This window comes from Antechinus flavipes, chromosome 2 (assembly GCF_016432865.1).
Source record: "Antechinus flavipes isolate AdamAnt ecotype Samford, QLD, Australia chromosome 2, AdamAnt_v2, whole genome shotgun sequence".
In the NCBI taxonomy this organism is placed as follows: Eukaryota; Metazoa; Chordata; class Mammalia; order Dasyuromorphia; family Dasyuridae; genus Antechinus; species Antechinus flavipes.
In genome coordinates, this window is record NC_067399.1 from 208,104,866 (window position 1) to 208,130,881 (window position 26,016).

At 34.0% G+C, this 26,016-nt stretch overlaps 1 protein-coding gene across 1 annotated transcript in view; it reads left to right on the forward strand.

The window, feature by feature from the left end:
- The window catches only part of BIRC6 (baculoviral IAP repeat containing 6), a 300,333-nt gene extending 277,425 nt beyond the window's left edge, over positions 1-22,908 (forward strand). The window contains exons 72-74 of the mRNA XM_051976128.1: positions 4,697-4,885; positions 19,229-19,363; positions 22,218-22,908. Of these exons, the coding sequence (XP_051832088.1) occupies positions 4,697-4,885; positions 19,229-19,363; positions 22,218-22,397 (504 nt within the window). The 3' untranslated portion in view covers positions 22,398-22,908. The remainder of the gene's footprint in view (positions 1-4,696; positions 4,886-19,228; positions 19,364-22,217) is intronic.
- The last annotated feature ends 3,108 nt before the right edge of the window (positions 22,909-26,016 follow it).

A 26,016-nucleotide genomic window follows, 5' to 3' on the forward strand; every position in this document is an offset into this window, starting at 1 on the left:
CATTTCACTTAGCATCCGTTCATGTATGTCTCTCTAAGCCTCTCTGTATTCATCCTGCTGGTCATTTCTTAAAGAACAATAATATTCCATAACATTTATATACCACAATTTATTTAGCTATTCTCCAATTGATGGGCATTCATTCAATTTCCAGTTTCTAGCCACTACAAACAGGGCTGCCATAAACATTTTGGCACATACAGGTCCCTTTCCCTTCTTTAGTATGTCTTTGGGATATAAGCCCAGAAGTAACACTGCTGGCTCAAAGGGTATGCACAGTTTGATAACTTTTTGAGTATAGTTCCAAATTGCTCTCCAGAATGGTTAAATCCATTCACAATTCCATCAACAATGCATCAATGTACCAATTTTCCCACATCCCCTCCAACATTCATCATTATCTTTTCCTGTCATCTTAGACAATCTGACACGTGTGTAATGGTATCTCAGAGTTGTCTTAATTTTCATTTCTTTGATTATTAATAGTTTGGAACATCTTTTCATATGACTAGAAATAGTTACAATTTAATCACCTGAAAATTGTCTGTTCATATCCTTTGCCCATTTATCAATTGGAGAAAGGCTTGATTTCTTATAAATTAGAGTCAATTCTCTAGATATTTTGGAGATGAAGCCTTTATCAAAACCTTTAGCCGTAAAAATGTTTTCCCAATTTATTACTTCTCTTCTAATCCTGTCCGCATTAGTTTTATTTGTACAAAAGCTTAAAATTCTATCTTTTGAAGGAAATTTTTTCATTCCTTCTTAATCTTAGTGCTTTTCCTCCAAGATTACCTTGAATTTATCCTATTGATATCCTATTCTAATATTCATTGTTTTTTAGTTGTCTTTCCCCATTAAGTTGTGAGTTCCTTCAGAACAAGGGTTGTTTTTTGCCTTTATTTGTGTCCAAGCACTCAGCATAGTCCCTGGAACATAGTAGGCATTTAATAAATGGCTTATCTCTTGATTTTTTGACCTCTCACAAGAATTAAATAGTTAATTTTTGCTTTAAAATATGACAAAAATAAAGAGCTGCTTAGTGCAGTAGTGGTAAATTATTGACCATATATTATTAGTAAGTAAAACTATTTTGGCTTTCTTTTTGAAATTTTAACTGGTTTTGTTAATCTTAAAATAATAAATTCAGCTGTTTATTTCTATTTTGTAATTTTTTAACTTTGTAGTAAATGGCATCTTTTATTTGAAATGGGGGACAAGGAAATTAGTATTACTTCTAAATTTTCCTTTCATGAGTTCTGGTACTGTTACTTTTATACTACTTTATACTAATATCTTTCTGGTAATGGATTCATGCTTAGCAAGGATATGAAACTATAGTTTTTGAAACTTCAATAGGTGGACTATTCACGTTATAAAATCTGAAAAATAACATAGTTTTAAAGTTTATCAAAGCCATTTTTAATGACTGTTTCTGATTATGTTTGTAAATTATCTATAGGAATTGGGAAGTAATATTTTTCCTGCTTAGAACTTCATTTCATAGAAGAAAAATCACAAATCATAATATAGTTTTAGTTATTCTGCTTATTGCTATTTTATTGAAATTTCATTTTGAAAACTGCAAGTGAGCACTGTTAGAAAATGTAAGCACCCTGCGGGAAAAATGGACACTGTTGCAATTAAGAGGAAAACAGTTGCAGCACTAAATAAATTGCTTTAGAAAAGCTGAGAACTAAGTGGTTTCTGGCTTAAAGATTTCAAATAAATGCCTACAATACCTAAAATGATTCAGTCACAGCAGAATTTTATTTAAAAGTTTAATAATCATTTCTATTCTTCAGAGTTCATTATTTGTTTGCATTACTGTATAATTTATTGATGAATGTAATTAAATGCTATTAATCTGAAGAAAATAATCACTTTTAATTATAACATTCATCATCTTTCTAGCTTGATTTTATTTCTTTATTTGGTTTTTGTTATAACTTTGACATAATATTTTATGGTTATAAAATATTTCATACATTCTATGATTCTTAGAAAACTTTTTGACTCTTACTTGCCAAGATTTAGGTTAAACAATTTGCCCAAACAAGAGAACTGTTCGGTTCTGCAAACATATATTATATCTAGGATATACTGCAACATATCTCACATATATAGGACTGTTTGCCATCTAAGGGAGAGGGTGAAGGGGGAGGGGAAAAATCAGAACAGAAGCGAGTGCAAGAGATAATGTTGTAAAAAAATTACCCTGGCATGGATTCTTTCAATATAGTTATTATAAAATAAATTAAAAAAAAAAAAACAATTTGCCCAGTATAGCTAGTAAAATAGTAGGATTCTTTCCTCTAAATAAAAACAACAACTCTAATTACATTTCTTCTTCCCTACAAATTGTATGTGAATTATTGTGTATGGTGGTGAGAACATTGATCCTTGAATAAAGAGACTTAAGTGCAAGTACCATTTCTTCAAATCATTTAGCCTCCCAAGTCTGTAGTTTTTTCATCTGAAAAATGAGAGCCTTGGGTTAGGTGGTTAATGAGACCTCTTTCTTTCTTTTTTTTTAAATATTTTATTTTATTTTATTTTATAATAACTTTATATTGACAGAATCCATGCCAGGGGAATTTTTTTTTACAACATTATCCCTTGTACTTGCTTCTGTTCTGATTTTTTCCCTCCCTCCCTCCACCCCCTCTCCTAGATGGCAAGCAGTCCTATATATGTTAAATATGTTGCAGTATATCCTAGATACAATATATGTGTGCAGAACTGAGCAGTTCTCTTGTTGCACAGGGAGAATTGGATTCAGAAGGTAAAAAACAACAATGAGACCTCTTTCAACATAAAGTCTGTGATCTGTTGATCCTTTGTGCTTTTCGGGCAGATTTAATATTAGAGATACATGAAATAAAATTAAAGACCTCATTATAGCATTGTCCTTTATAGGCTGCTAATGACAAAAATTAAATCACTGCTTTGTTTCCTATGGAATCTAATGTAGCATTTAATGCATATTAAACTCCAGTGTTGTTAAATACCTAGCTCTCATTTTTCTGTGGTGATGATAAGAGAATGGGAGGGGCAAAAAAAAAAAAAAAACTTTGCCCCACAAAATAGATATCATTTGTCTAGCGATATGATTACACATCTTGAATTATCAGTCTTTAAGGAATTAAAATTTTGTGTTATCCACAAGAGCAATGGAAAAATGTGTGGTAGTCTTTGTAGCTTATGAAACACTTTTGGATTGCAGGCACAAAATTAATTAAGAGTCAAAAAAGATGAAATGACTAGAAAACAAGGGATTATACATTATTGTTCTTGAAATGCCAAAGCACACATCTAATATTAGTAGACGTAGGTGTTTAAGGAAAAGACCCCTTCATAAATTTTCTCTCACTACCGGGCCTTTAGTTGGATATATAAAGTACTTTTTAGATGGACTTTGTTTTTGTCTTTCATTGTCTTGCACAATATTTTAATATACAACACCCTTCATATACTTTTATATGGATTCCAGATTGTGAATTATCACATCTTTGGTTTAGATTCAGTTTACAGAGTAGTTATTAGTGCATTTTGAAGTAATCTCTTTTTGACCCTGTTGTGTTCAACATTTTTTATCAAGATCAGTTTTTAAAATAAAAGTAACATATGTGGTATTTTAAGGTATAAATATTATTTTTCAAATAATACCTTACCGCGCTTCTGTTCTTTTTACCTATTCCTTTTCTCTTTTCTCTTTTGTGGCCAAACTTCATAAGAAGATGGTCTAATTTAGAGTCTTTCAATTTCCTCTCCTTAAAATTCAGCTTCTATTATCATTCCATCAAAACTGCTTTCCCCAGAGTTACTTATGATCTCTTAATTGTCAAATCCAGTAGCATTTTCTCAATCTCCATCTTTCCTGCTTAAAATGACGTTTTTAAAAAAATGAGAATGCTGGTGATACATCTGTGTATCACAAATAATTGTTTTTTAAATATGACACTTTTTTTATTGTATATGTCTAATCTATATCAGATTGCTTGTTGTCTTGGGGAAAGGCCAAGGTAAGGGAGAGAGAAAAAAATTAGAACTGAAAATTTCACAAAAATGAATGTTAGATGCTACTTTTACATGTAATTGGAAAAATTAAATATTATTGAAATTTTTTTAAAATTCTGAAACTGAATTGCTATGAAATGTAAAACACTAAAACTATGTTGTATCTCCTATTGCATTTTAATGGCTCAGAAGGCACTTCAGTCTGCTTATTGTGAGAAGTATTATTTTTTTTTTCCTGTGTTTTACATACAAGGAATAAAAAAAAATTATTTTACATTTTCATTTTTAGAAAATACATAGAAAGCTGTGTGTGTGTGTGTGTGTGTGTGTGTGTGTGTGTGTGTGTGCGTGCATGTGCGTGTGCGTGTGTGTGTTTTTCCCCCCCTGAGGCAGTTGGGGTTAAGTGACTTGCCCAGGGTTACACAGTTAGGAAGTATTAAGTGTTTGAGGCCAGATTTGAATTTAAGTCTTCCTGACTTCAGGACTGGTGCTCTATCCACTGTACCATCTAGATACCCCTTAAAATGTTTTTTAAAAGCATATTCTAATGCTACAAATGTTGCAGTATAGAAGATTTTGTAGTACCTTGAACGATTTTTCAATCCAACTGAAGAAACTGAATCTATAAAATCAATGCATTTATCTACTTATTTGGTATCATCTGCTTTCCCTGCAGGTCTTGGTGTCTGTCCAGTCCCTTATATTAGTTGCTGAGCCATATTTTAATGAACCAGGATATGAACGCTCTCGAGGCACTCCCAGTGGCACACAGAGTTCCCGTGAATATGATGGAAATATAAGACAAGCAACAGTTAAATGGGCAATGCTAGAACAAATCAGAAACCCTTCACCATGTTTTAAAGAGGTAGGTTCTAGACATATTAAAGGAATTCCTTTTATCTCTTACGGTTGATACTCATTGAAGATGGACTCAATTCTAATATTTATTAATTGCCTATACTATGTGGAATTTATTGTGTTTGTGATTGACAGCTAAGTTCTCTCCTAAGAAGGAAGGAAAAGGAGAGAAGGGATTATCTAAGAAATTGGAAGAAAAGATTTAGAATAACAATTTTGCAGAATGATATTAAGGTAGGGGGAAAAGAAAAAAATTGTACAATAATGAAAATTCCATTGAGGATAGATAAGATAACTTTATAGGTGAATTCAATTGGCTTGCTAGAATTTCTTCAGTAGTTTTCGGCAGCATGTAAGTTGAGGCATAAATAATGAACTTAGATGACTCAGGAACAAAGTTAAAACTCTTTACAGAAATAAGTAAGTTTTGACCTTGAATAGTTTCAAAAGGAAGACATTGAATTAATGACAACCATGGAACATTTTTTTTTCAGTGTTAAACAGGCATCTGATAATTAAAGTTCAGGAGGAAGATTAAGTCTGCATGTTTAAATTTGGGAATCTATTTAGAAAAAGTCATTGAAGCCATCAGCCTTGAAGAGATCAAAATAAGAAAGAGTTAATGGAGAGAGAAGGGGACCTGGGACAGGAATTATTCTTAAGAGACAAAAAATGGCTGACGAATCATTAAAGGAAATGCCATTGAGCAGCCTCATTAGATAGCTAGGAGAAAGGCAATCGTCACAGATTTCAAGAAATAGAATAGAAGCGTATCAACTAGCAGTTATAGTAACATTTGACCATAGCTAGCATTTACTTTAATATTTGCAAAACAGTTTATAAATATTTTCTCATTTTATCATCACACTATCCCTGTGAAATAGGTATTATTATTTTCTGTGCCAACTGAAACAGACGGAGGTTTCAGAGAGGGAAAAGTTTTTCAGCATCATATAGCTAAGTGAGTTTGCAAAGTTGCAGAGATGAGATAGGATAAAGTCTAAAAGAAGGCTATTGGACTTAAAAACTCATTGGTAATCTTTTGAAGAGAGTAGTTTCAGTGAAACTACAAAGTCAGAAAGCTTTTTCATCAACAAGCATTTATTAAGCATCTGCTATGTTCTAGTCTCTAGGGATACAAAGACAGAAATTAAACATTCCTGCTATTCAGATAGTTTATATTCTATACAGATAGACAACATAGATGCAGACTTATCTGTTTCACATACCCTATACATACACACATGTATATGTAGAATACATACAAAATAAATATATAGGCATTTTGATTAGGAGACGTTAACAGCTTCATGCACAGAGAAAACTTGATGTAGAAGATGGCACTTGAGATTTCAGCTTCAGAGAAAAGCATAAATTGTGACACTCTGTGTTAAGGAAAGACGTTCTGGGAATGAGGGATCCAGTAAAAAGACACCAAATTTGTCTTACTTGCAAAGAGGAATGGTAGATAATAAGGTTTGAAATGTAGTTTGAAACCACCTTGTGAAGGGCTTGAAATGTCAAACAAATTTATATTTCATTTTTAGAGTTTCTAGGGAGCCTTCAGATTTTTTTTGAACAGGAGAATAAACATCAAAACTGTGGTAGGACTATTTTAGCAGCTATGTGGAGGATAGATTGGAGAGAGGAAAGACTCGAGGTAGAGAAACTATTTTAGAGGCTGTTTCATAGTCTAAATGATGAGGTTTAGATTTATGGAATCAAAATGAAATTAGGGTTTCTGGTGGTCAGGGATTTAAATGATAAGGTCTAGTGGCAGGATCAGGATTCAGGTTAGATTTGGCTCCCCTGCAACTCCTTGGGATTCAGCGCAAGGGTAGGGACTCCCTTCTGGCGGCACAGAGGTTCTCTATAAAGGAATTTACAAACCCAAAAACCTAGATTGAATAAAGAGTTTATTATGGGGATTGGAAGCATAAAGTCTGGTTAGGGAAATAGATTAGGATAAAAAGAGGATGGCATTGGAAAAGAATATTATTCCAGCGGACAGATCTATGGAAAATGGAGTTTTGAATGGACAGAAGGTCCTGGCAGTAAAGGGACTGCCAAGGTCCATCTGCAAAGACTTTAGTTGATGGAAGCTCATTATATTGCTTGTCTTGGTGGGGGTTGGGAAAGCTGTGCAGATCATCAGAATGGGGGCTGGGACAACTGGAGCAGGAACAGATCAGAACCCATGGGGGCTGGGAGAGCCCAAGTTGGCTCAGATCTGGTGGGGGCTGGGACAATTCCAAGATTCCAAAGATCACCTATTGGAAGTCAAAGGGATGCTGACCAGGATTTGTGAATCAAAGGCCCTGGCATCCTGGACTGATAATGCATCAGCCAGGAAGGGCTGGGAATTTGAAAGGAATCACAAATCAATAGGAAATAGTTTCTTAAAGGGACCACAACTGGATTCATTCCCCCCTCAAGCAGTTAAAACTTAAGTTCAAGGTAAAAAGGACTTGGGGCAGGGTCTCTTATTGTGGCAGAATTGAAGGAGATTTTCCCTTCAAGGATTTTCAGAGTTTCGGGGTCCTATCTTCATAGGCAAGAGGTAATGATGTAATGGTAGTTGTTTGGTGAAAAACAAGGAGACAGATATGAAAGGCATTTGAAGGAAGAATTGATAAGTCTTGCCAACTAAGGGTAGAAGTGAATGGGGGCTGTGGTTGTATAAGCAATGAGTGTGGATACTTTTTCTATAAGCTTGGCAGTAAAAGGGAACAGACATATAGGGTAGTAATTCAAAAGGATGATTTAATTCAAAGTTTATTTAAGGACGGAGATCTAAGAATATCTTTAAATAGGAAGCAAAGAGCTATCAGAAAGAAATAAGTTGAAAAGGGGAAGAATGATTCATGAGGCAAGATCAGGATACAGAATTGGCTTCAATAAGAGAAGAGTCAATCACTTCCTCAGAGTTTATAAAAAAAAAAGAATATTGACAGGGCAAAATAGGTACCATTTTTGTGAAGTGGAGCAAGATTTAGGAAATTGAAAAGAAATGGTTTCAGTTTTCTCAAGACAGTGAGTAAAAGCTATCTGCTCAAAGATATGGGGATAATGATAGTGTAAAAGAGTGATAACAGATTCAAATAGAAACAAAGTCCACTAAACCATACATAAGGTTCCCTGAGGACCATAGAAAAATATGTGGTTTTAGAAAACCACATATTAACATTATCTATGTTCTCTTGTGCTTTTATTTTTATAAACAGCACTTAATCATAGTGCTTGGCATCTTGCAGGCACTAAATATGTGTTCATATTTATATTTTTAAAATATTTCCCAATTACATTTCAGTCTGATTGAGGTCACATTCTGAAGCTGCCTCCTGAGCATATGTTTGTACAGTGTTTAAAGAGAAGAAAAATTATTGAAATAACCACTTTATGAGGTGGTATTTTAGCTATGTATTTCAAGCAAGTTTTAGGAGAAGAGGAGGAAGAAATGTTGTGAGGGAAAGCCAGTTTAAACACATGTAGATGGACAATATAATACAGTTTGTGAGGAACATATAGAAAGCCAGTTTAGCTAGTTTTCAGAGTATACTAGTTTTCAGAGTATAAAAGAAGCAGTAATGTACAGGCAAGCTAGAAAGATATATTGGGGCAAGTTATGAAGGGCTTTGAAAGCTATTTAGAAAAATTTATATTTGAATCTTAATGCATTAAGAAGCTATCATTTGTAAGAAAGTGACATGACCATGTCTGTGTTTTAAGGAAAATTGCTTGGCAGCTGAATGAATAAGGGGAATTGGAAAAGACAATTAAGTGATCACTATAATCAGTCATCCATGGGAGAGGTGATGAGGGTCTGAACTAAGATATATAGTTGTTGTGAAGAAAGAAGAGATCAGATAAGAGAAATGTTATAGAAATGATCAGATTTGGCAAATGATTGGATGAGTGTAATAAGGAAGACTAAGCAGTCAAAAGTAATATCAAGTTTATGAACCTGGGAACCTAAAAACTGATGGTGCTGTCAACAGAAATAGGGAACTTATAAGTTCTGCTTTGATGAGTATATGAAATGTTAAACATGTAGTTTGTGATGGAGAACCCTAAAACTCAGGGTATAGAAATTTGAGATCTATCATAAGGATACAGTTAAAATCTATTGGAGTTAATTAAAATCACTTAGTGAGAAAATGCAGAAAGCAAAGAGAGCTTAGGAATGACAAAGCCTTGGGTAATACCTGGAATCAGGGACTGTGGTATGAGTGATGCAACAGCAAATGAGACTATGAAAGGAACAGTCAAATTAGCAGGAGAACCAAAGAGTAGAGAGCCATGAAAACCCAGTGAGGAGACAGTGGTTTATAATATCAAATGTAACAGAAAGGTTAAGAAGGATGAAAATAGAGAAAAGGTTTTCAAATTTGGTAATTAAGAGCTCACCATCTTCTGTGGTGGCAGCTAGGTGATACAGTAAATAGAGTAAAATAGAGATCTCCTGGAGGCAGGGAGACCTGAGTTCAAGTTTTGTCTCAGACATTTACTAGCTTTTTGTGACCCTAGACGAGTCACTTAAACCCAATTGCGAAAGAGTTCATTGGCAGCTTTGGAGAGAGTAGTTTTATTTGAGTGATATTTTAGAAAGTTAAGAAATAAGTATTAGGAGTAGAAGTAGAAACAATTAGTAGACTTCACTGAGAAAAGAAAAAAGAGATGTTGCAGCTTCCTTTTGGGAATAGAGTATTTCAGAGGGTCTGTAGAAAGATAGGAAGAATTTTATGAACTAAAATTTGATGGAGAAAGTTAGCCTGTGAGAGGCTCTCAAGAATGAAATTTTGGGGCAGCTAGGTGATGCAGTGGATAGAGCACCAACCCTGAAGTGAGGAGTCCCTGAGTTCAAATCTGGTTTCAGACACTTAACACATCCTAGCTATGTGACCCTGGGCAAGTCACTTAACTCCAATTGCCTCAGCAAAAAAAAAAGAAACAAAGAAAGAAATTTTGTTTGTTCTGCATATTCCTAGAAGACAAATGTAGGCACAAAGGGTGGGAATTGCAGAGACAGATTTATATATTTAATGTCAGGAAAATCTTCCTAATGGTTTCAAAAGAAAGATGAAGTGTCCCAAGAGATTGTTGGTTTTTCCTCATTGGAATATTCAAGCAGAGAGGCAGCATTAATACCTGTCAGGTAGTAGGGACTTTATTTCAGCTATGAACCAGTTTAATGGCATCTGATGTCCCTTACACTATGATATTTTATGCCTCTTTTATTGTTGTATAATGTTCTTTACAAGTGAGAGCTTTAATAATATATCTTTGGTCTCATAGTTTGGAGAAATACACAGTAGAGATCTTTGTTCCCCTTTTAGCTTGATTAGCAAAAGTGATTTCATGAACAATACTATATCCTTTTGTTATCTAAGAGCAAGTAAAATCAGAACTGGAGCTGATAGGGGGGGAAAAGAGAGATTTGGAGTGAGGCTGGGCAGGAGGGTAAGGACAGAAGAAAGAAGGCTTTTGAAAAGGACGAAATGTCAGCATCAGGAATTGAATGGTACTGATGGGCTTGTTGTCCCTGTGTGCTAAGGGCAAATAGTTTTGTGTGAAGGTCAACTTCAGCCCATCTCACCATTTGCTAATAGAATAGAATAGAATAGAATAGAGTAGAGTAGAGTAGAGTAGAGTAGAGTAGAGTAGAGTAGAGTAGAGTAGAATAGAGTAGAAGAGTCTTGCTAACTTTCTTACCTAAAGTTCATTTCTTTTCTAGCCTCTGTTTTGAAGATGTAATGCAAAAATATGATAATGATGGAGTGAAGGAACTGAATCAGAAAAATAGTAGAGGAAAGAAAGAGAAAGAACCATATGGATCCAAATACACAATGTAGTTTTATTTCCATTATGAGCTTGTATTAGCCTGAAAATATCAGCCTACTTGCATTAGGTTTTTTTTTTAATGTGTGTATGTTTTTTTCTTTTAAAATATATCATATTGAGTCCTTATTCAGTTATATTCAAACCAATACACTGTTACATATCAATTTAACAAACATTAAGAAACTATTATGTTCAAGATACTGCATATACTATGCATCAGGCATATTTTTGAAAAACAGTCATAGAATGATAGACCCAAAGCTAAAAAGGAAACTTCAAGGTTATATTCTTCAGTCTTCTCATTTAAAAGTGAAGGAAACTGAAGGCCAAAGAAATTAAAATACTTTCTTATGGTCACATAGCTGGTGATTAACATTATCTAGATCAAATGATAGTTCTCCAACTTAAAGTCAATTTTTTTCTTTCTTACCCATGATGGTCCTGTAAAATGCTCCACTCTGTATAGTCACTGGATAGATTCCACATGGAGGATTTATGGAAAGAAATAGAATTACACAAAATGATAAGGTAGGGATTAGTAGTGATTTGCACCATTAGAGATTTCTTGTGTGATGTGCTATGAATTGTGTCTATAATAAAAGCAAATGAAATTTAACAGATGATCTAGGAGTTAATTATCTTACAAAAAATGCACTTGGTTTTAATTCTTTACTTATGAGCCATCTCTCTCAGATTTCCACAGCTCCTTTTATCTCTTTTAATTTACTGTCAGTATTATAGATGGAGGTTATATTTTTCAGTCTTCTCATTTAAAAGTGAAGGAAACTGAAGGCCAAAGAAGTTAAAATACTTTCTGACTTACAATATGCATAACCTCTACAGAAATTCCTGACTTCTGAAAGTTAATATTCTAGGTGGAGAAATAGGTACACTAAAAGACTATCATGAATAATGGAAAATTAAGGAAGCCACCCCAAAGGAATTAGAAACTGAGCTGAACCTTGAAGATAAGACCTGGGAGTGAGAAGAACATAATTCTGAATGAGAGAAAGCCTGTGCATATACATAGAAAGAGGAAATAGAATGCCAAATTCAGGAATATAAATCAGTTTTTCTGGAACATAATTCATGAATGTAATATAAAATGTCTGAAAAATAAGTTGGAGCTAGGACTTTCAGTGCTAAGCCTGATGGATTTTTATTTTATTGTGGGGAGTTGAAGCCACTTTTTAAGGATTTTGTGTGGTGGCAGTGACATAATCAGGCCTGTGTCCTAAAAAATTTAAATTTTTATATGGAGGATGGAGTAGAGAGGGAGAGAGACTACAGTCAGTAAGACAAATTTGGAGCTTGTTATAATGTTCCATGGTAATGAGAGTGTTAGCAGAGAAACTTACTAATGAAAGAGGTATTGTTGAGATAGAATTCATAAGACTTGACAACTCTTAGCTTTTGAGAAGAAGTAAGGTAGAGAAGACATACTAGATTGCCTCCAATATTGTAAACCTTTTGAATGTAATATAATGGTGATAGTCTCAATAGAAATAAAAAAGTCTGGAGAAGGAGCAATTTCGGGAGCAAGATAATAAATTCTCTTGTAAAGAATTTATTTTGAAAAGCTGATGGGACATCAGTTTGGGTTTTGAATTTTTCCTGGGAATTTTAACACTTTTGACTAATCATTATCTTCCCACATTCCTAAATATTGGTGGGACATCTTCTTTTAAAAGTCCAGTGGGTATTTGGCAGCAATCAGCAATAATATTCTAGGAATTATGGATGATTGTGATTGTTTGGGAGGCATCTTCATAGAGGAACCAATTTAACTACTAATTGCTAGTGAGTTAACCATGAAAAAAAATCAAATGATACTGCAAAGAAACTACTAGACAAAAGAGAAAACAAAAGTAGTTTTATAGAAAGGCCCCTCCCCCCCCCAAAAAAAAGCGATAATATGAATTTCAAGATGAATTTATATCTTGGTGAGTTTTATTTTTATCAAGATGAATTTTATTCTGATCAAAATGGCAAAATGAAAGGAGCAGAGCACTTCACTTCCCATACATATATTCCAGAAAATATAAAACACAAGAACACTAGATCAAATAATGAAAAAGAGAAACTACAATTAACTACTTCCTGCCTAAGCAGGCAAAAGGGGATAACCAGAAGCCCACCAGAATATTAAAACAGGGAACCCATCTTGCAATCTCATCTTGTTGCTACATCCTCAGATTACTCCAGCTAAGACACCCCAATTGAATTAGGCATCCTCAGAATGGTGATAGGAACCAACAGTGCTCTTTGCTAAAGAGCACCAATTAGTCTTCACACCCTAGGAGCTTTGAAAGTTTTTACTAAGCTGGCATGAACCACCTCTCATGACCTCAAAGATTTTAATGTACTATACCATGAGGTTCGAGTTAAGCATGGTCCCTGCCAACACTATGTGCACAGCAGATAACAGAAGAAAGAGACCATGGCAGAACTTCAAACAGTACAGATTGGGACCATACAAGAGACTACCATACCATTCAAGTGTGCAGGACCAGTTAGAACTTGGCCTTGATGTATGAATTAACTGAAGGTACCAATGATAAAGAATTCTTATTGCTATAGGGATGTACAGAAAAATGACCTGAAATGCAGTAAATAAATTCAGAGCCACTGTAGATACAACTTTACATTCAGGTATAGTTTAGCAATAAGGCCTATTACTTAAGATATAGAATAAGAGATTTTAAAAGGATATTTTACATGAAATAAGCTCTGTAGGGAAAGAATAGAAAAATAAACAGCTTTTTAATTCAGAAAATATACAAAATCATAACCCAAGAAGCTGACTCCCTGAAGACTGAAATTAATGAAACAAATCATTGAAACAAAATCATGTGGAAAAAAAATACTAAATTGAAATTTTAAAATTGAAAAAAATCAAAGAAAATATAAGCTTCCTTCTTTTGAAAAGGATTGATCTAGAAAAGAGGTCATAGAGAAATAATCTTAAAATCATCTGACTTACTGAAAAATACAACCAAAAAAGGGGCTTCAATAGCATATTTTAAGAAGTCATGATTGACTTGTTAGTTTCAGAGGACAGAATGAAAATAAACTCTTTCAGTCCCCTCCTGAAAGCTTAGAGTAATGTTTCAGAAGGCAAAAAAATAAAACCTTACAAGAATAACTTAGGAAAAGAAACAGTGTAATAAAATCACATTATGTAATTGTTTTGAGCACAATATTATTCTTTTTTTGCCTTTTTTATAAAGAGGACAAAGAGAGTAAGGAAAGGAATTAATGTGAAAGGATGAAGTGAAGAAAACTACTCAGCTAACAATTATAAGCATGAATGAAATCAAAATGTTTAGCAGAATGGATTGGAAAACAGAATATTGTTTGAAAGAACCATACTTGAAACTAAGAAACTATAAAGAGATGAAGAGCTAAAACAACATTTATTTTGCTTTAGATGAACTCAGAAAAGCAGGGATAGTAATCGTGATCTCAGGGAAGACAACACTAAAGATCAACATGATTAAAAGAGATGAATAGGTAAACTACATTATGATTAAATATACCATAGACAATATCAGTATTTAATACATTTGTACCAGATGGTGTAGCAGTTATATACTTAAAAATTATTTTAGGGAAATTATAGAAATTTAGACAGTGAAACTATAGTAGTTTAATTATGGACCTCATTGTACCCCCTTCAGACTTAGACAACGCCAAGAAAAAAGATAAGAAAGAAGTTTAAGGAACTGATTAGAATTTGGAAAATTAGACGTAATGGACTTTGCAAAACATAGTTGGAGAATTTCTAATTTAGGAATATTAAGCACATCCTGTATTGACCACAACATAATAAAAATTCTGTTTAACAAAGGGCCTTTTTAAAAAAAATTAAAAATTTGAGACTAAATAATACTAAAGAATAGGTAGGTCAGAGGACAAAAAATTATAGATGATTTTTTCAAATAAAATGAATATAAATGAAACAAGATATTGGAACTTTAGTGATTCAGCTAAAGCAGTCATTAAGAGAAAATTGATGTCACTAACACTTTATTGCCTAGAAAGAAATGATAGAGAAATGAACTAAGCATGGCTAAACAAATTACAAAAACTACAAACCCAATATAAATACCTGAAAAGATATTTTGAAAATCAAAGTGAGTAAATGCAAAAAGCAGCAGTGGTAAATGTTGTAAATTGATAAGTAAATTGATAAATAAAACTAGAAACTTGAATTAAAAAGAAAAAGCTCACTAATAAGCAGCTAACCCAACTTAAAAAAAAAAAAAAAAAAGGAAAACCTAAATTATCTGTAACAGCTTTACACAATGATTAAATAAAGGAAATTATCAGAAATTATCTTGTTCAAATATAAACTAACAAAATGGAAAATTTAGATGACATGGTTGAATACTTTAAATAATATATAAATACTCAGATTATCAAAAGAATAGCTTTAGCCATAAATGATTTCACTAATAAAAAAGCCCCAGAACCAGATGTTTCTACAAACAAACAAATAAAAAGCAATGCCAATATTACATAAATTTTTTACAAGATTTGGAAAAGAATGGATTTACCAAACTCTCTGATGTAGATATAATCTAAATATCCTAAACCAGGGAGAAAAAAAAAAGAAAGGAGTACCAAAATGTAAAAGTCTTTCCACTCCTCCTCCTGTTCTTACAAGTTTGTCTGGTGAACTTTGGTTTTTTTGTACCAAACTTTGTGTGTATGCATTTGTGTTCAGTTCTACTCTTCTCCATGGCTTTATAAAACTACATATTTTATATTGGTACAGGAATATTAAATAAAATTATCAAAGATAATCCTACCAAAGTTAATTTATACTGTTAATGTTGTGCCAATAAAATTATTTAGGTGATGCTTTGGAGGATTTGATAAAATAAATAAATTTATTTGGAAAAACATCTAGAATATCAAGAAAATTGATGAAAAGAGGTAAGGGTGAAGGAGAAATAGCACTTCCATACCTCAGAAACAAATGAACTTAATCCCATCTTTGATAAAGCAGAAAACATAAATTACTCTTGGGGGGAGGAACTCTTTGTGTGAATGATTTCCCCTCCCTTAATGAGGGGCAAACTGGAAAGCAATATTCATAGTCATAGCTAACGATTATAAATTGCCCACTATGTGCCATGCACTTTGCCAAGCACTTTTACAAATATTATCTCATTTGGTCTTTATAAGAACCCTGGGATGTAGGTGCTGTTATGATTTCTATTTCATTATTGAGCATACTAAGGCAGACCAAGATTAAGTGATTTGTTTACCATCATACTAAGTTTCTGAGACCATATTTAAATACAGATCATCCAGACTTCAGGCCCAGTCTGAATGGATAGAGATTGGTACCACCTATTTTTCCTTAGTTCAAAACCTTACACTATATTTCGAATAGATTTGTTGCTCATTTCTTCAGTCATATCTGACTTTTCATAACACCATGGACCATGACACATTAGGCTCTTCTATTTTACTCTGTCTCCTGAAGTCTGTCCAAGCTCATGTTTGTTCTTTCCATGAACAAACTTATGTTTGTCTCATCTTCTGCTGTCTCCTTTTGCCTTCAATCTTTCCCAGCATCAGTGTCTTATCCAATAAGACTATATTTTCATTATGTGGTCAAAGTATTTAACCTTCAGCTTCAGTATTTGTCCTTCCAGTGAGTACTCTATATTGATTAAGTGTTGACTGTTTTAATCTGCTTGCCATCCAAGGCATTTATCTAGCACCACAAATTGAAATAATTGATTTTGTATCATTTAACTTTCTTTACAATGCAACTCTCGCAGCCATACATTTATTACCGGAAAACTCATAGCTTTGAATATATGGACCTTTGTCAGCAATATGATGTCTGCTTTTTAGTATGCTGTCCAGATTCCCCATTCCTTTCAAGGAGTAAGTAAGCATCTTTTTATTATGTGGCTGTAGTTGTCTTCTCCAGTGATTTTTGAGACCAAGAATATAAAATGTGACACAACTTCCATTTCTTCTCCTTTTTCCAGGAAATCATTGAACTAGTTGCCATGATCTTAGTGTTTTTTTTCTTTTTAATATTAAGCTTCAACATAGCTTTTATACTTCCCTCTTTTACTTTCATCAAGAGGCGTCTTAATTTTTATTCACTTTCTGCCATTAGAGTGCTATTGTCTGCATATCTGAGATTGTTGATATTTACCAAAGCCTAATCAGAGAAATCTGATAAAAAGATTTTTAAAAAATTTTATAGTGTGATTTTTAATATTAATGTCTTTTAGATTATTGCCTTGTCGTAGCAGAAAGGCTTGCTTTAGCTCAGTGAAATTATGAGCTATCTACTAGATCTAATTCTTTAAATCTATTCATCACTTCTACTTCATCGGAGATATTGTTTGGGTCACATCTATGGGATCTGATGGTTTTCACTACTTTCTTCAATTTAAATCTGAATTTTGCAATTAGAAGTTCATGAACTTGAGCTATAATCATGTTACAGATCTTATCTTGTATTGACTATATAGAGCATCTCCATCTTTGACTTCAAAGTACATAATCAGTCTGATTTCAGCATTTACCATCTGGTGACATTCATGTATAGAATCACCTTTTAAGTCATTGAAAAATAGTGTTAGCTTTGACCAGTGAATTATCTTGACAAAACTCTGTTAGTCTATGGCCTGCTACATTTTGTACTCCAAGGCCAAACTTGCCTATTATTCCAATTATCTTTTGATTTCCTTCTTTAACATTCCAGTTCCTTTTGATGAACATGACATCTTTTTTAAAATGTTATTTTCTAGAAGATGCTGTAAGGTCTTCATAAAACTGTGCAAATAAAATAATGAAAATATCCATTCCTTTTGGTTCAGAGATTCCATTACTGGACATATTCATCAAGAAAGCCATTCATAAGGAAGAGGTCTCCATATATACCCAAGTATTTGTAGCAGCACTTTTTTTATGGTAGCAAAGAATTAAGAGACAAAATAGATGCCCATCAATTGAGAAATGGATAAACAAATAGTAGAATGTGAATGTGATGGAATATTACTGCTTTTTGAAAAATCATGAATACAGAGAAACATAAATTTAAATGTGCAGAAAGACAGTGCACAAGTAACTACAACATTGTAAATAGAAAAAATAAGGGCATACTAGAAAATCAAAAATAAATGTAAAAATATGTAGATCAGGCTGGCTCAAATGAATAGAGATGAGGTGATACTCCCAACCCATCACTTTATGAAGATCAGCTATTATATGTTACGCATGTTCAGGTTTTTCATTTTGCAAATTAGTTGTACTTTTTTTTTCTTTTTATGTCTTTAAAAATACTATTTGTGTGGAAATGTAGGACTTATTTAATATAAGGGAAACTATAAATATAACAGATATTACTAACCAAAAGTCACATGATTGAAGATACAGGAAAAATCTTGAACAAAAATAGAATACCTCTTTTTACTTAAAATACATACACATTAAAAATTGAAGAACAAATTATTGAAATTTTTATTTCACCGAGCTTAGTGAACTAAAAGGAAACAGAACAGCTCAGTTCCCCTGTTGCTACCACCACCTGACCACCATAGAATTCAGCCGTAAGGACAAATAAAGAGTCTATATTACTAAGAATAAAGAACTTTAGTGTAAACCATCCCCAGAGGTTGAGTGATCTCTTTAAGGCCTGGGATAAAGAAACTGCACTCCTACTACTTCCTGTCCCCCAAGGGAAAAGCTCAGTGACCCATTGTTGAACAGCAAATCAAATCACTAGGTCTGTTGATCTGGAGGAAATAAACCTTCTGTAGGCTGAGCAAGGAATACGGTAAGGTCTGAATTAAATTAAACTCATATTTAAGTGCAGTATCTGAAGAAGTTGGTGATTCCCCACCCTACAGCCATAGCTAGGTGTAGGGAATATGAGAGACCTTAATGCCATAGCAGTGGGTGGAATGCTAGGAACTACCATAAAAGCTGAGAGTCTTTAAGTAAACAGTTTGAACCAGAAAAATTTCCTCTACTTTCTGCTTACTCACTAAAAAAAAAAAAAAAAAAAAGTCTTATAGAAATCTTGTTTCCTTATTTTGTGAACTATCTGGCCTAAATCTGTTTCAAATAGCCAGTTTCTCTAAAACACATTGGTATCAATCTGACCTAGATTTTTTGTTTATATTTGTTCTTACCCATTCTGATCTTTCCCCAACTGGGAATGTACAAAACCTCTTTCATTGTGTCAGCCTTTGCTTTGGGTAGAATAAAATACATTTGATGATTTATTTTTAATTGCATTGACCTGTGAAAATCACATATTATATGAAACAAAGCTTTTTAAACTTTGGGGAAATTATGAATTATTATCAGTAAATGTTTGATTTGTATACCTATTTAATATACCTGGGATCGCATAAAAACTTATCAGATGAAAAAGGGTTTGCAAGTAGAAAAAGTTTAAGAAGCCCTAATAATAAAGTACATAAATATGTTCCTAGATTTTCTTTTGTTGCCTATTTTCTTACAGGTTATACACAAACATTTTTATTTGAAAAGAGTTGAGATCATGGCTCAGTGTGAGGAGTGGATTGCAGATATACAACAGTACAGTAGCGACAAACGGGTAGGCAGGACCATGTCTCACCATGCAGCAGCTTTGAAGGTAAATTAAACCTGTCCTTTTTTTCCCCTACATAATAGAAATCAGATTGTTTTTAGCAAAATTGTCACATCTTAAGTAGTGCTATCCTTGATTGCAAAAAAGAAAAGAAAACATTTTGGAGGTGGGGGAATATTTGATATTATGTGGTCTTTACTACCAACTAAACCTACTCTGGAAAAAAGTGATAACAGTTTTGCCAGTGAATTAGTTTTAGGTGAGATTTTCTCAAACTAGAGACTGGGACTTTGTAGACAGAATTTCTATTAAGTCAAAAACATTGTCTCTAACTTGTTTATTATTACTATCAGTGGAGTAAACATAATCTGAGAGAGTGGCAGAGAGACGGAGTTATGAACATACTAATAGCATGGTTCCCCCATGCTCTCAAACATTATTTCAAATTGTCTTGGAATGAACATTTATAGGAATCTTGAAAAAAGGACTATTACAAAACAATAGTTACTACTTAGTTCTTTTGATGACTACTCCCTCAAGTATTCTCTTGGAATAAACAGAAGACCATCCTCCTATAATTCTGATGGCAGAGGCAAAGGAAACCCTTTCATGGTTCTCTAGCCCATTCACTTCCAGGAGTGGGGAAGACAGTGATCCATAAATCAATTATTTTTGGTAACCCACTCTTACTCTATTACCCCAAGAAAGACCTTTGCTAGGTTGCACAATGGATGGAGCACAGAACCTAGATTCGGGAAAATCTGAATTCAACTGCAGCCTCAGATGCTTACTAGTTGTGTGATTCTTTGCCTCCGTTTTCTCATCTGTAAAATGAGTTGGAGAAGGAAATGGCAAAACACTCCAGTATCTTTGCCAGGAAGATCCCAAAATGGGATCATAAAGAGTTGGATATAGCTGAAATGACACAACAACAACAACAAAAAGGACCTTTAGCCCTCAATCTAATCCACTTTAAAAGCAAATTAGAAAGTTTTTTTTAAGACTAAAGAAACAGTATTTAATATTTTCAGTTTACTAAAACAGTTGTTTTAAATGTGCTTCCACATTCCAAAATTTCAGTGTTTATCCCACTGTAAACAAAACACATCAAAACTCCCCAAACTAAATCTCCATTTCTCCATATTCTCAATTCTCACTCCAAGCAAAATGGATGAATTCTTAGAGAGTAAAAACCATTTGATATATCTTTATGTATCTTATTACCATGCATCTAATTTTGAAAATCAGTTCTGTATAATTAAATGATGATGCCATGAAGCATTGCATTTGGTATTTGAAGAGTTCCTCAAAAACTGTAGATTATGACTTTGATCAGTATAGAAAACTGTGTGAAATTGAAATCTCTTCATTTATGAAATAGTACATTTCAGAACCTACTCATTTTATTTAAAGCATTTCTTTCTTGATTTAGTTTTTATTGTCCTCATAAATATATTATTCCTATAATTGCCTCTACATAATATTTGGATTTCTACATCAGCATAATGTGTGTGTATGTGTATGTGTGTGTGTGTATTTTGTTGTTGCTGAGGCAATTGAGGTTAAGTGACTTGCCCAGAATCACACAGCTAGGAAGTGTTAAGCGTCTGAGGCCAGATTTGAACTCATATCCTCCTGACTTCAGGGCTGGTGCACTATCTACTGTACCACCTACCTGCCCTGCATAATGTTTTTTGTTTTTTTTATTATAGCTTTTTATTTACAAGTTATATGCATGGGTAATTTTACAGCATTGACATGCCAAATCTTTTGTTCCAATTTTTCCCCTCCTTCCCCTCACCCTCTCTCTCAGATGGCATGTTGACCAATACCTATTAAATATGTTAAAGTATAAATTAAATACAATATAAGTATACATGTTCAAACAGTTATTTTGATATACAAAAAGAATCGGACTTTGAAATAGTATACAATTAGCCTGTGAAGGCAGATAAAAATAGAGGGATTGGGAATTCTATGTAGTGATTCATAGTCATCTCCCAGAGTTCTTTCCCTGGGTGTCGCTGGTTCAATTCATTACTGCTCTATTGGAACTGATTTGGTTCATCTCATTGCTGGAGATGGCCACGTCCATCAGAGTTGATCATCATATAGTATTGTTGTTGAAGTATATAATGATCTCCTGGTCCTGCTCATTTCGCTCAGCATCAGTTCATGTAAGTCTCTCCAGGCCTTTCTGAAATTATCCTGTTGGTCGTTTCTTACTGAACAATAGTGTTCCATAACATTTATATACGACAATTTATTCAGCCATTCTCCAATTGATGGGCATCCACTCAGTTTCCAATTTTTGGCCACTACAAAGAGGACTGCCACAAGCATTCTTGCACATACAGGTCCCTTTCCCTTCTTTAGTATCTCTTTGGGGTATAAGCCCAGTAGTAACACTGCTGAATCAAAGGGTATGCACAATTTGATAACTTTTTGAGCATAGTTCCAAATTGCTCTCCAGAATGGCTAGTTGTATTCACAATTCCACCAACAACAGCATAATGTATTTTTAATAGTATTTTATTTTTTCAAATACATGCAAAAACAGTTTTCAACATTCTCCCTCCCTCTTCCTTCCCCAAGATAGCAAGCAATCTAATATGGATTAAACACGTGCAATTCATAATGTATTTTCTTTAGGTACCTGGGTGTTCAGGGGACAAAGCACTAGGAGTAGTGTTAGATCTGAATCTAAAAAACAAATTTTTCTTATGCAAATCACTTAATTGCCACCTGCCTCAGTTTCCTGCCTCCAATCCCCAGAAGATATAATAGCACCTGTCTTATAGCATTATTATAAGGATTAAAGGAGATAATATTTGTAAAACATTTAGCATATCATGTGAACTACAATACTGAAAACTCTCTTCTTTGCTCTTGTATTTAGCGCCATACTGCACAACTTCGAGAAGAGCTCCTTAAACTTCCCTGTCCAGATGGCCTGGACCCAGAGGCTGAAGACTCCTCAGCAATGTGCAGTGCTGCAGCAGGCTCCGAGGAGACTTCATTGCATGATCAGGTCATCCCCAGCAGCAGTAAAGAGCTCCACAGTGACTTCCAGTTATGAACTGCACTGATATGGGCTTTATAGACACAAAGGCTTTGAAGCACAAGCCAAATATGTCAATATTTGTATGTAAGAAGCTAATAATTATGTCATAGGTAATGGAACTGAAACTATACTATGCCCTTAAGGATATACAGTTTAATTCAAGATGATCTTTTATTTACCTGTACAAGAGTGTAAACTTTTTTGTGCTTTTATTTTTCAATTGTGAGAACCACTGATTGGTATGTTCAAAAAATTTGTGTATACAAGAAATGGATAAATCACTGCTATATAAGGGAAACTACCTTAGGAAAGAATGTTTACTGAATGTTTATTTTTTTTTTTTACTTGTAGAGTGAGGGCAGTTGTAACAAAGAATATATATTGGTCATTCTTACAGCTACTATTTAAAGTCAACAACTTTTCACTGAATTTGATAGATTCTATGTTTGGCCATACCTTAATGCACACAAGTTTGATTTCAGAAGACCTATATACTTCAATAAAAGTTAAATGGACATGCTCCCTCTTTTATGATTTACTGGTACATTTTTTAAAATAATAAATCTGCCATGAACTACGTTATAGCTGGAACCTTGCACTTGTATGGATGAATTTATTACATTCAACATATTTAATTTTATGCTTACTAATTCTAAAAATTCAAAAAAATAAATGGACATGATTTTATCTCATGCCAACATTTGGGCCTCTGGATTGCATCCATTCTTTGAGGTGAATTTTGTAAAAAGTAATGATCGATTTTTAAATATCCATCATAACTGACTCCTTTCAAAAGGGCTAGGCTAAAGAGCAAAAGGCTCTTTTTAACTAGACTGTCTGGTTTTTACTAAAGTCACATGTGTATGTATTGAGAATATAGAGAGCAGAGAGGATGTGCCCCTCTGGTGCTATTACAGTGTATTCTGTACCTAGAGTATAGATTCATTTTCATGCAAATGCTTAGAGCCAAATAAATAAAATAATAGGTGGATTAGTATATGTCTTGTTTCTAAAATTACATGCCACTGTATAAACTTCTGACTCTATGAAGGACTGGAGAATTGTATTTAGGACCAAAGGGGAGGGACACATTATGGGAAATGCACACTTTTTTAGGCATGAAGATACAGAGTTCTTGACCCAAGTTGCGGTCTTATTACAATAAAGAAAAATCTTAAGGTTAAACTAAATTGTAGATCATTTAAAAAATTTTATGTAAAAAATTACTTACCTATATGATTTGTGAACCTACATTCAGTAGCATAACAAAGCAATATTCTACGTAGATTGTCGTTTTGCTTTGGGCATAACACAAGGGGATTATTCTTGTGCCAGACTTTCCATTTGAGTAACAGATGTATACTTCTCTACTGTACATGCCTTCTACATTAAAAGTCCACTGCCATGGAAGGCCAAAGAACTCATTTCCAGAAAGAACTATTGAAGTCAGTGCTTCTGCTGAGGAGTTTCAGGCCTGAAAGTGAGTAATAAGGTAGGTTGAATAGTCAACACATCACATACAAAGCTAAATCAATATAGTGACAATGTTATTATTGCCTACAGCAGAAAAAGGGTAAAAGATTCTATAGTAGAGGGTAGAAAGAGCCTCAAAGATAACCTTGTCTTTTCTAGATGGGAAAACTGAAGTCCAGAGATATATCTAAGAAGTGGAACAGCTGAGATTTGAATCCATCTCTTCTAAGTTTTTGTTGTTGGGGAATGAAGAACAGGGAGAGGATGTTTCAATTTCATTCCAAACGTAATGATGAGATTATATAGGGGGTGTGGGTGTGAGAGAAAGAGAGATAAAGAGAGATGGAGCTCTTTCATATCAGTTCAGAAACCAACATGACCAGAAAAAACAATTGCTTAGGTTTTTGTTTTGAACTTTAGTAGAATTTACTCTAATTTCACTAGAAATCATGAGCAATGGTTGTTCTTTAATCCTTAGAAGAGGCTTATTTCTATTTATTCAGAAATTTAATTCCAATTCATTTTTTTTCACATTACAACATAAGGACAAATAAATGCTAGTCTATCTTTCAAAAATAGATTTGTTGATATAAGATTTATTTCACAGATGTTTTGCAGGTATGTTGTTTATTCGTGTCTGGCTCTTGTTTTCTTGGCAAAGATAATGGAGTAGTTTGCCATTTTCTTCTCCCATGAATAAAAGCAGAGATTAATGATTTGCCCAGGGTCATAGAGCAAGTAAGTATCACACCAGATTTGAATGTGGGGTTTCCTGACTCCAAGCCCTGTGCTCTCTCCACTGAACCACCTAGCTCTTCCTTTTAGAAACATATTATACCATTAGATCAGATTCATGGATTTGCCTCTAAAAATTATGCCTTTGAAATAGTTATCAACACTGGATGCTAGGCTCATCAGAGAAAACCAGAATTAATTCAGGTAAGGTGAGTTGTTCAGCATCATATAATCTCAAGACATAAGGGTTTCTATAGATGTTAATATTTTAAATCTAAAAAGTAGGCCATTTCTGAGTCCCTATGGGAAAAGGGCGCATTTTACCAAGCAATAATTTCTTCAGCACATGTGCTATGATCAATGCCAGTCAATAAAACAATCCCCATTGCGCAAAAGCTCCCAGTCTAATGAAGAAGACAACATGCAAATAATTACATAGAAACATGGTATGTGAGAGATAAGAGAGAGAAGGCAATAGTATTAAAGAGGAGGGAGAAAAGCTTTTTATAGGAGGAGAAATTTTATCCTTGACTTGAAGGAAGGAAGGTTGGAGATGAAGATGAAAGAAAGTTGTAAGTAGGAGCCAAAATATGGAGGACCTTTAAATGCCAGAGGACTTTATCACTGATCCTGGTGTTAGTTGGTGAGCTAGTGCAGTTTATTGAATAAGGACCAAACATTTGCATTTTGATAGTTGAGTGGGGGATGGCCTAGAGTAGGGAGCCATCTAAGATAGATCCACTAGCAGATTATTGCAGCAGTCTAGGAATGAGATGATGAGGACCTGTGTCAGGATGGTAACTATAAGAGAATAGAAAGGGTGTATTCATGAGATTTGACAGGACTTTCTAATAGAGTGGAGTCAAGGATGAAACCTAGGTTGCAAGCCTAATTGCTTAGAACGGTGATGGTTCCCTCAAAAATAAAACTGGGGAGGCGGGGCAGCTAGGTAGCACAGTGGATAGAGCATCAGCCCTGAAGTCAGAAGGACCTAAGTTCAAATCTGGTCTCAGACACTTAACACTTCCTGGCTGTGTGACCCTGGGCAAATCACTTAACCTCAATTACCTCAACAACAATAACAAAAAAAAGTAAAATTTAGGGGCAAGTAATGCATTTTAAACATGGTGAGTTTAAGATATCTGTTTGCAGGTCCTGGGTCCTTTTCTCTTCTTCCTCTATACTTTTCACTTGGTGATCTTATCAGTTCTTAAGGATTTAATTACAATCTCTGTGCTGATGATTCACAGATTCTGTCTCAAATTGCCTTTTAGATATCTTAACCTCTGAATGTCAAAAATAGAACTCATCTCCCCCCCCTCCCCCTAAATTATACCTCTCCCACCCACCTTTCCTATTGCAGTAGAAGGCAACAAACACCATCTGCCCTACCCCTCAGGCTTGCAACTTGGAAAACATACTAGAT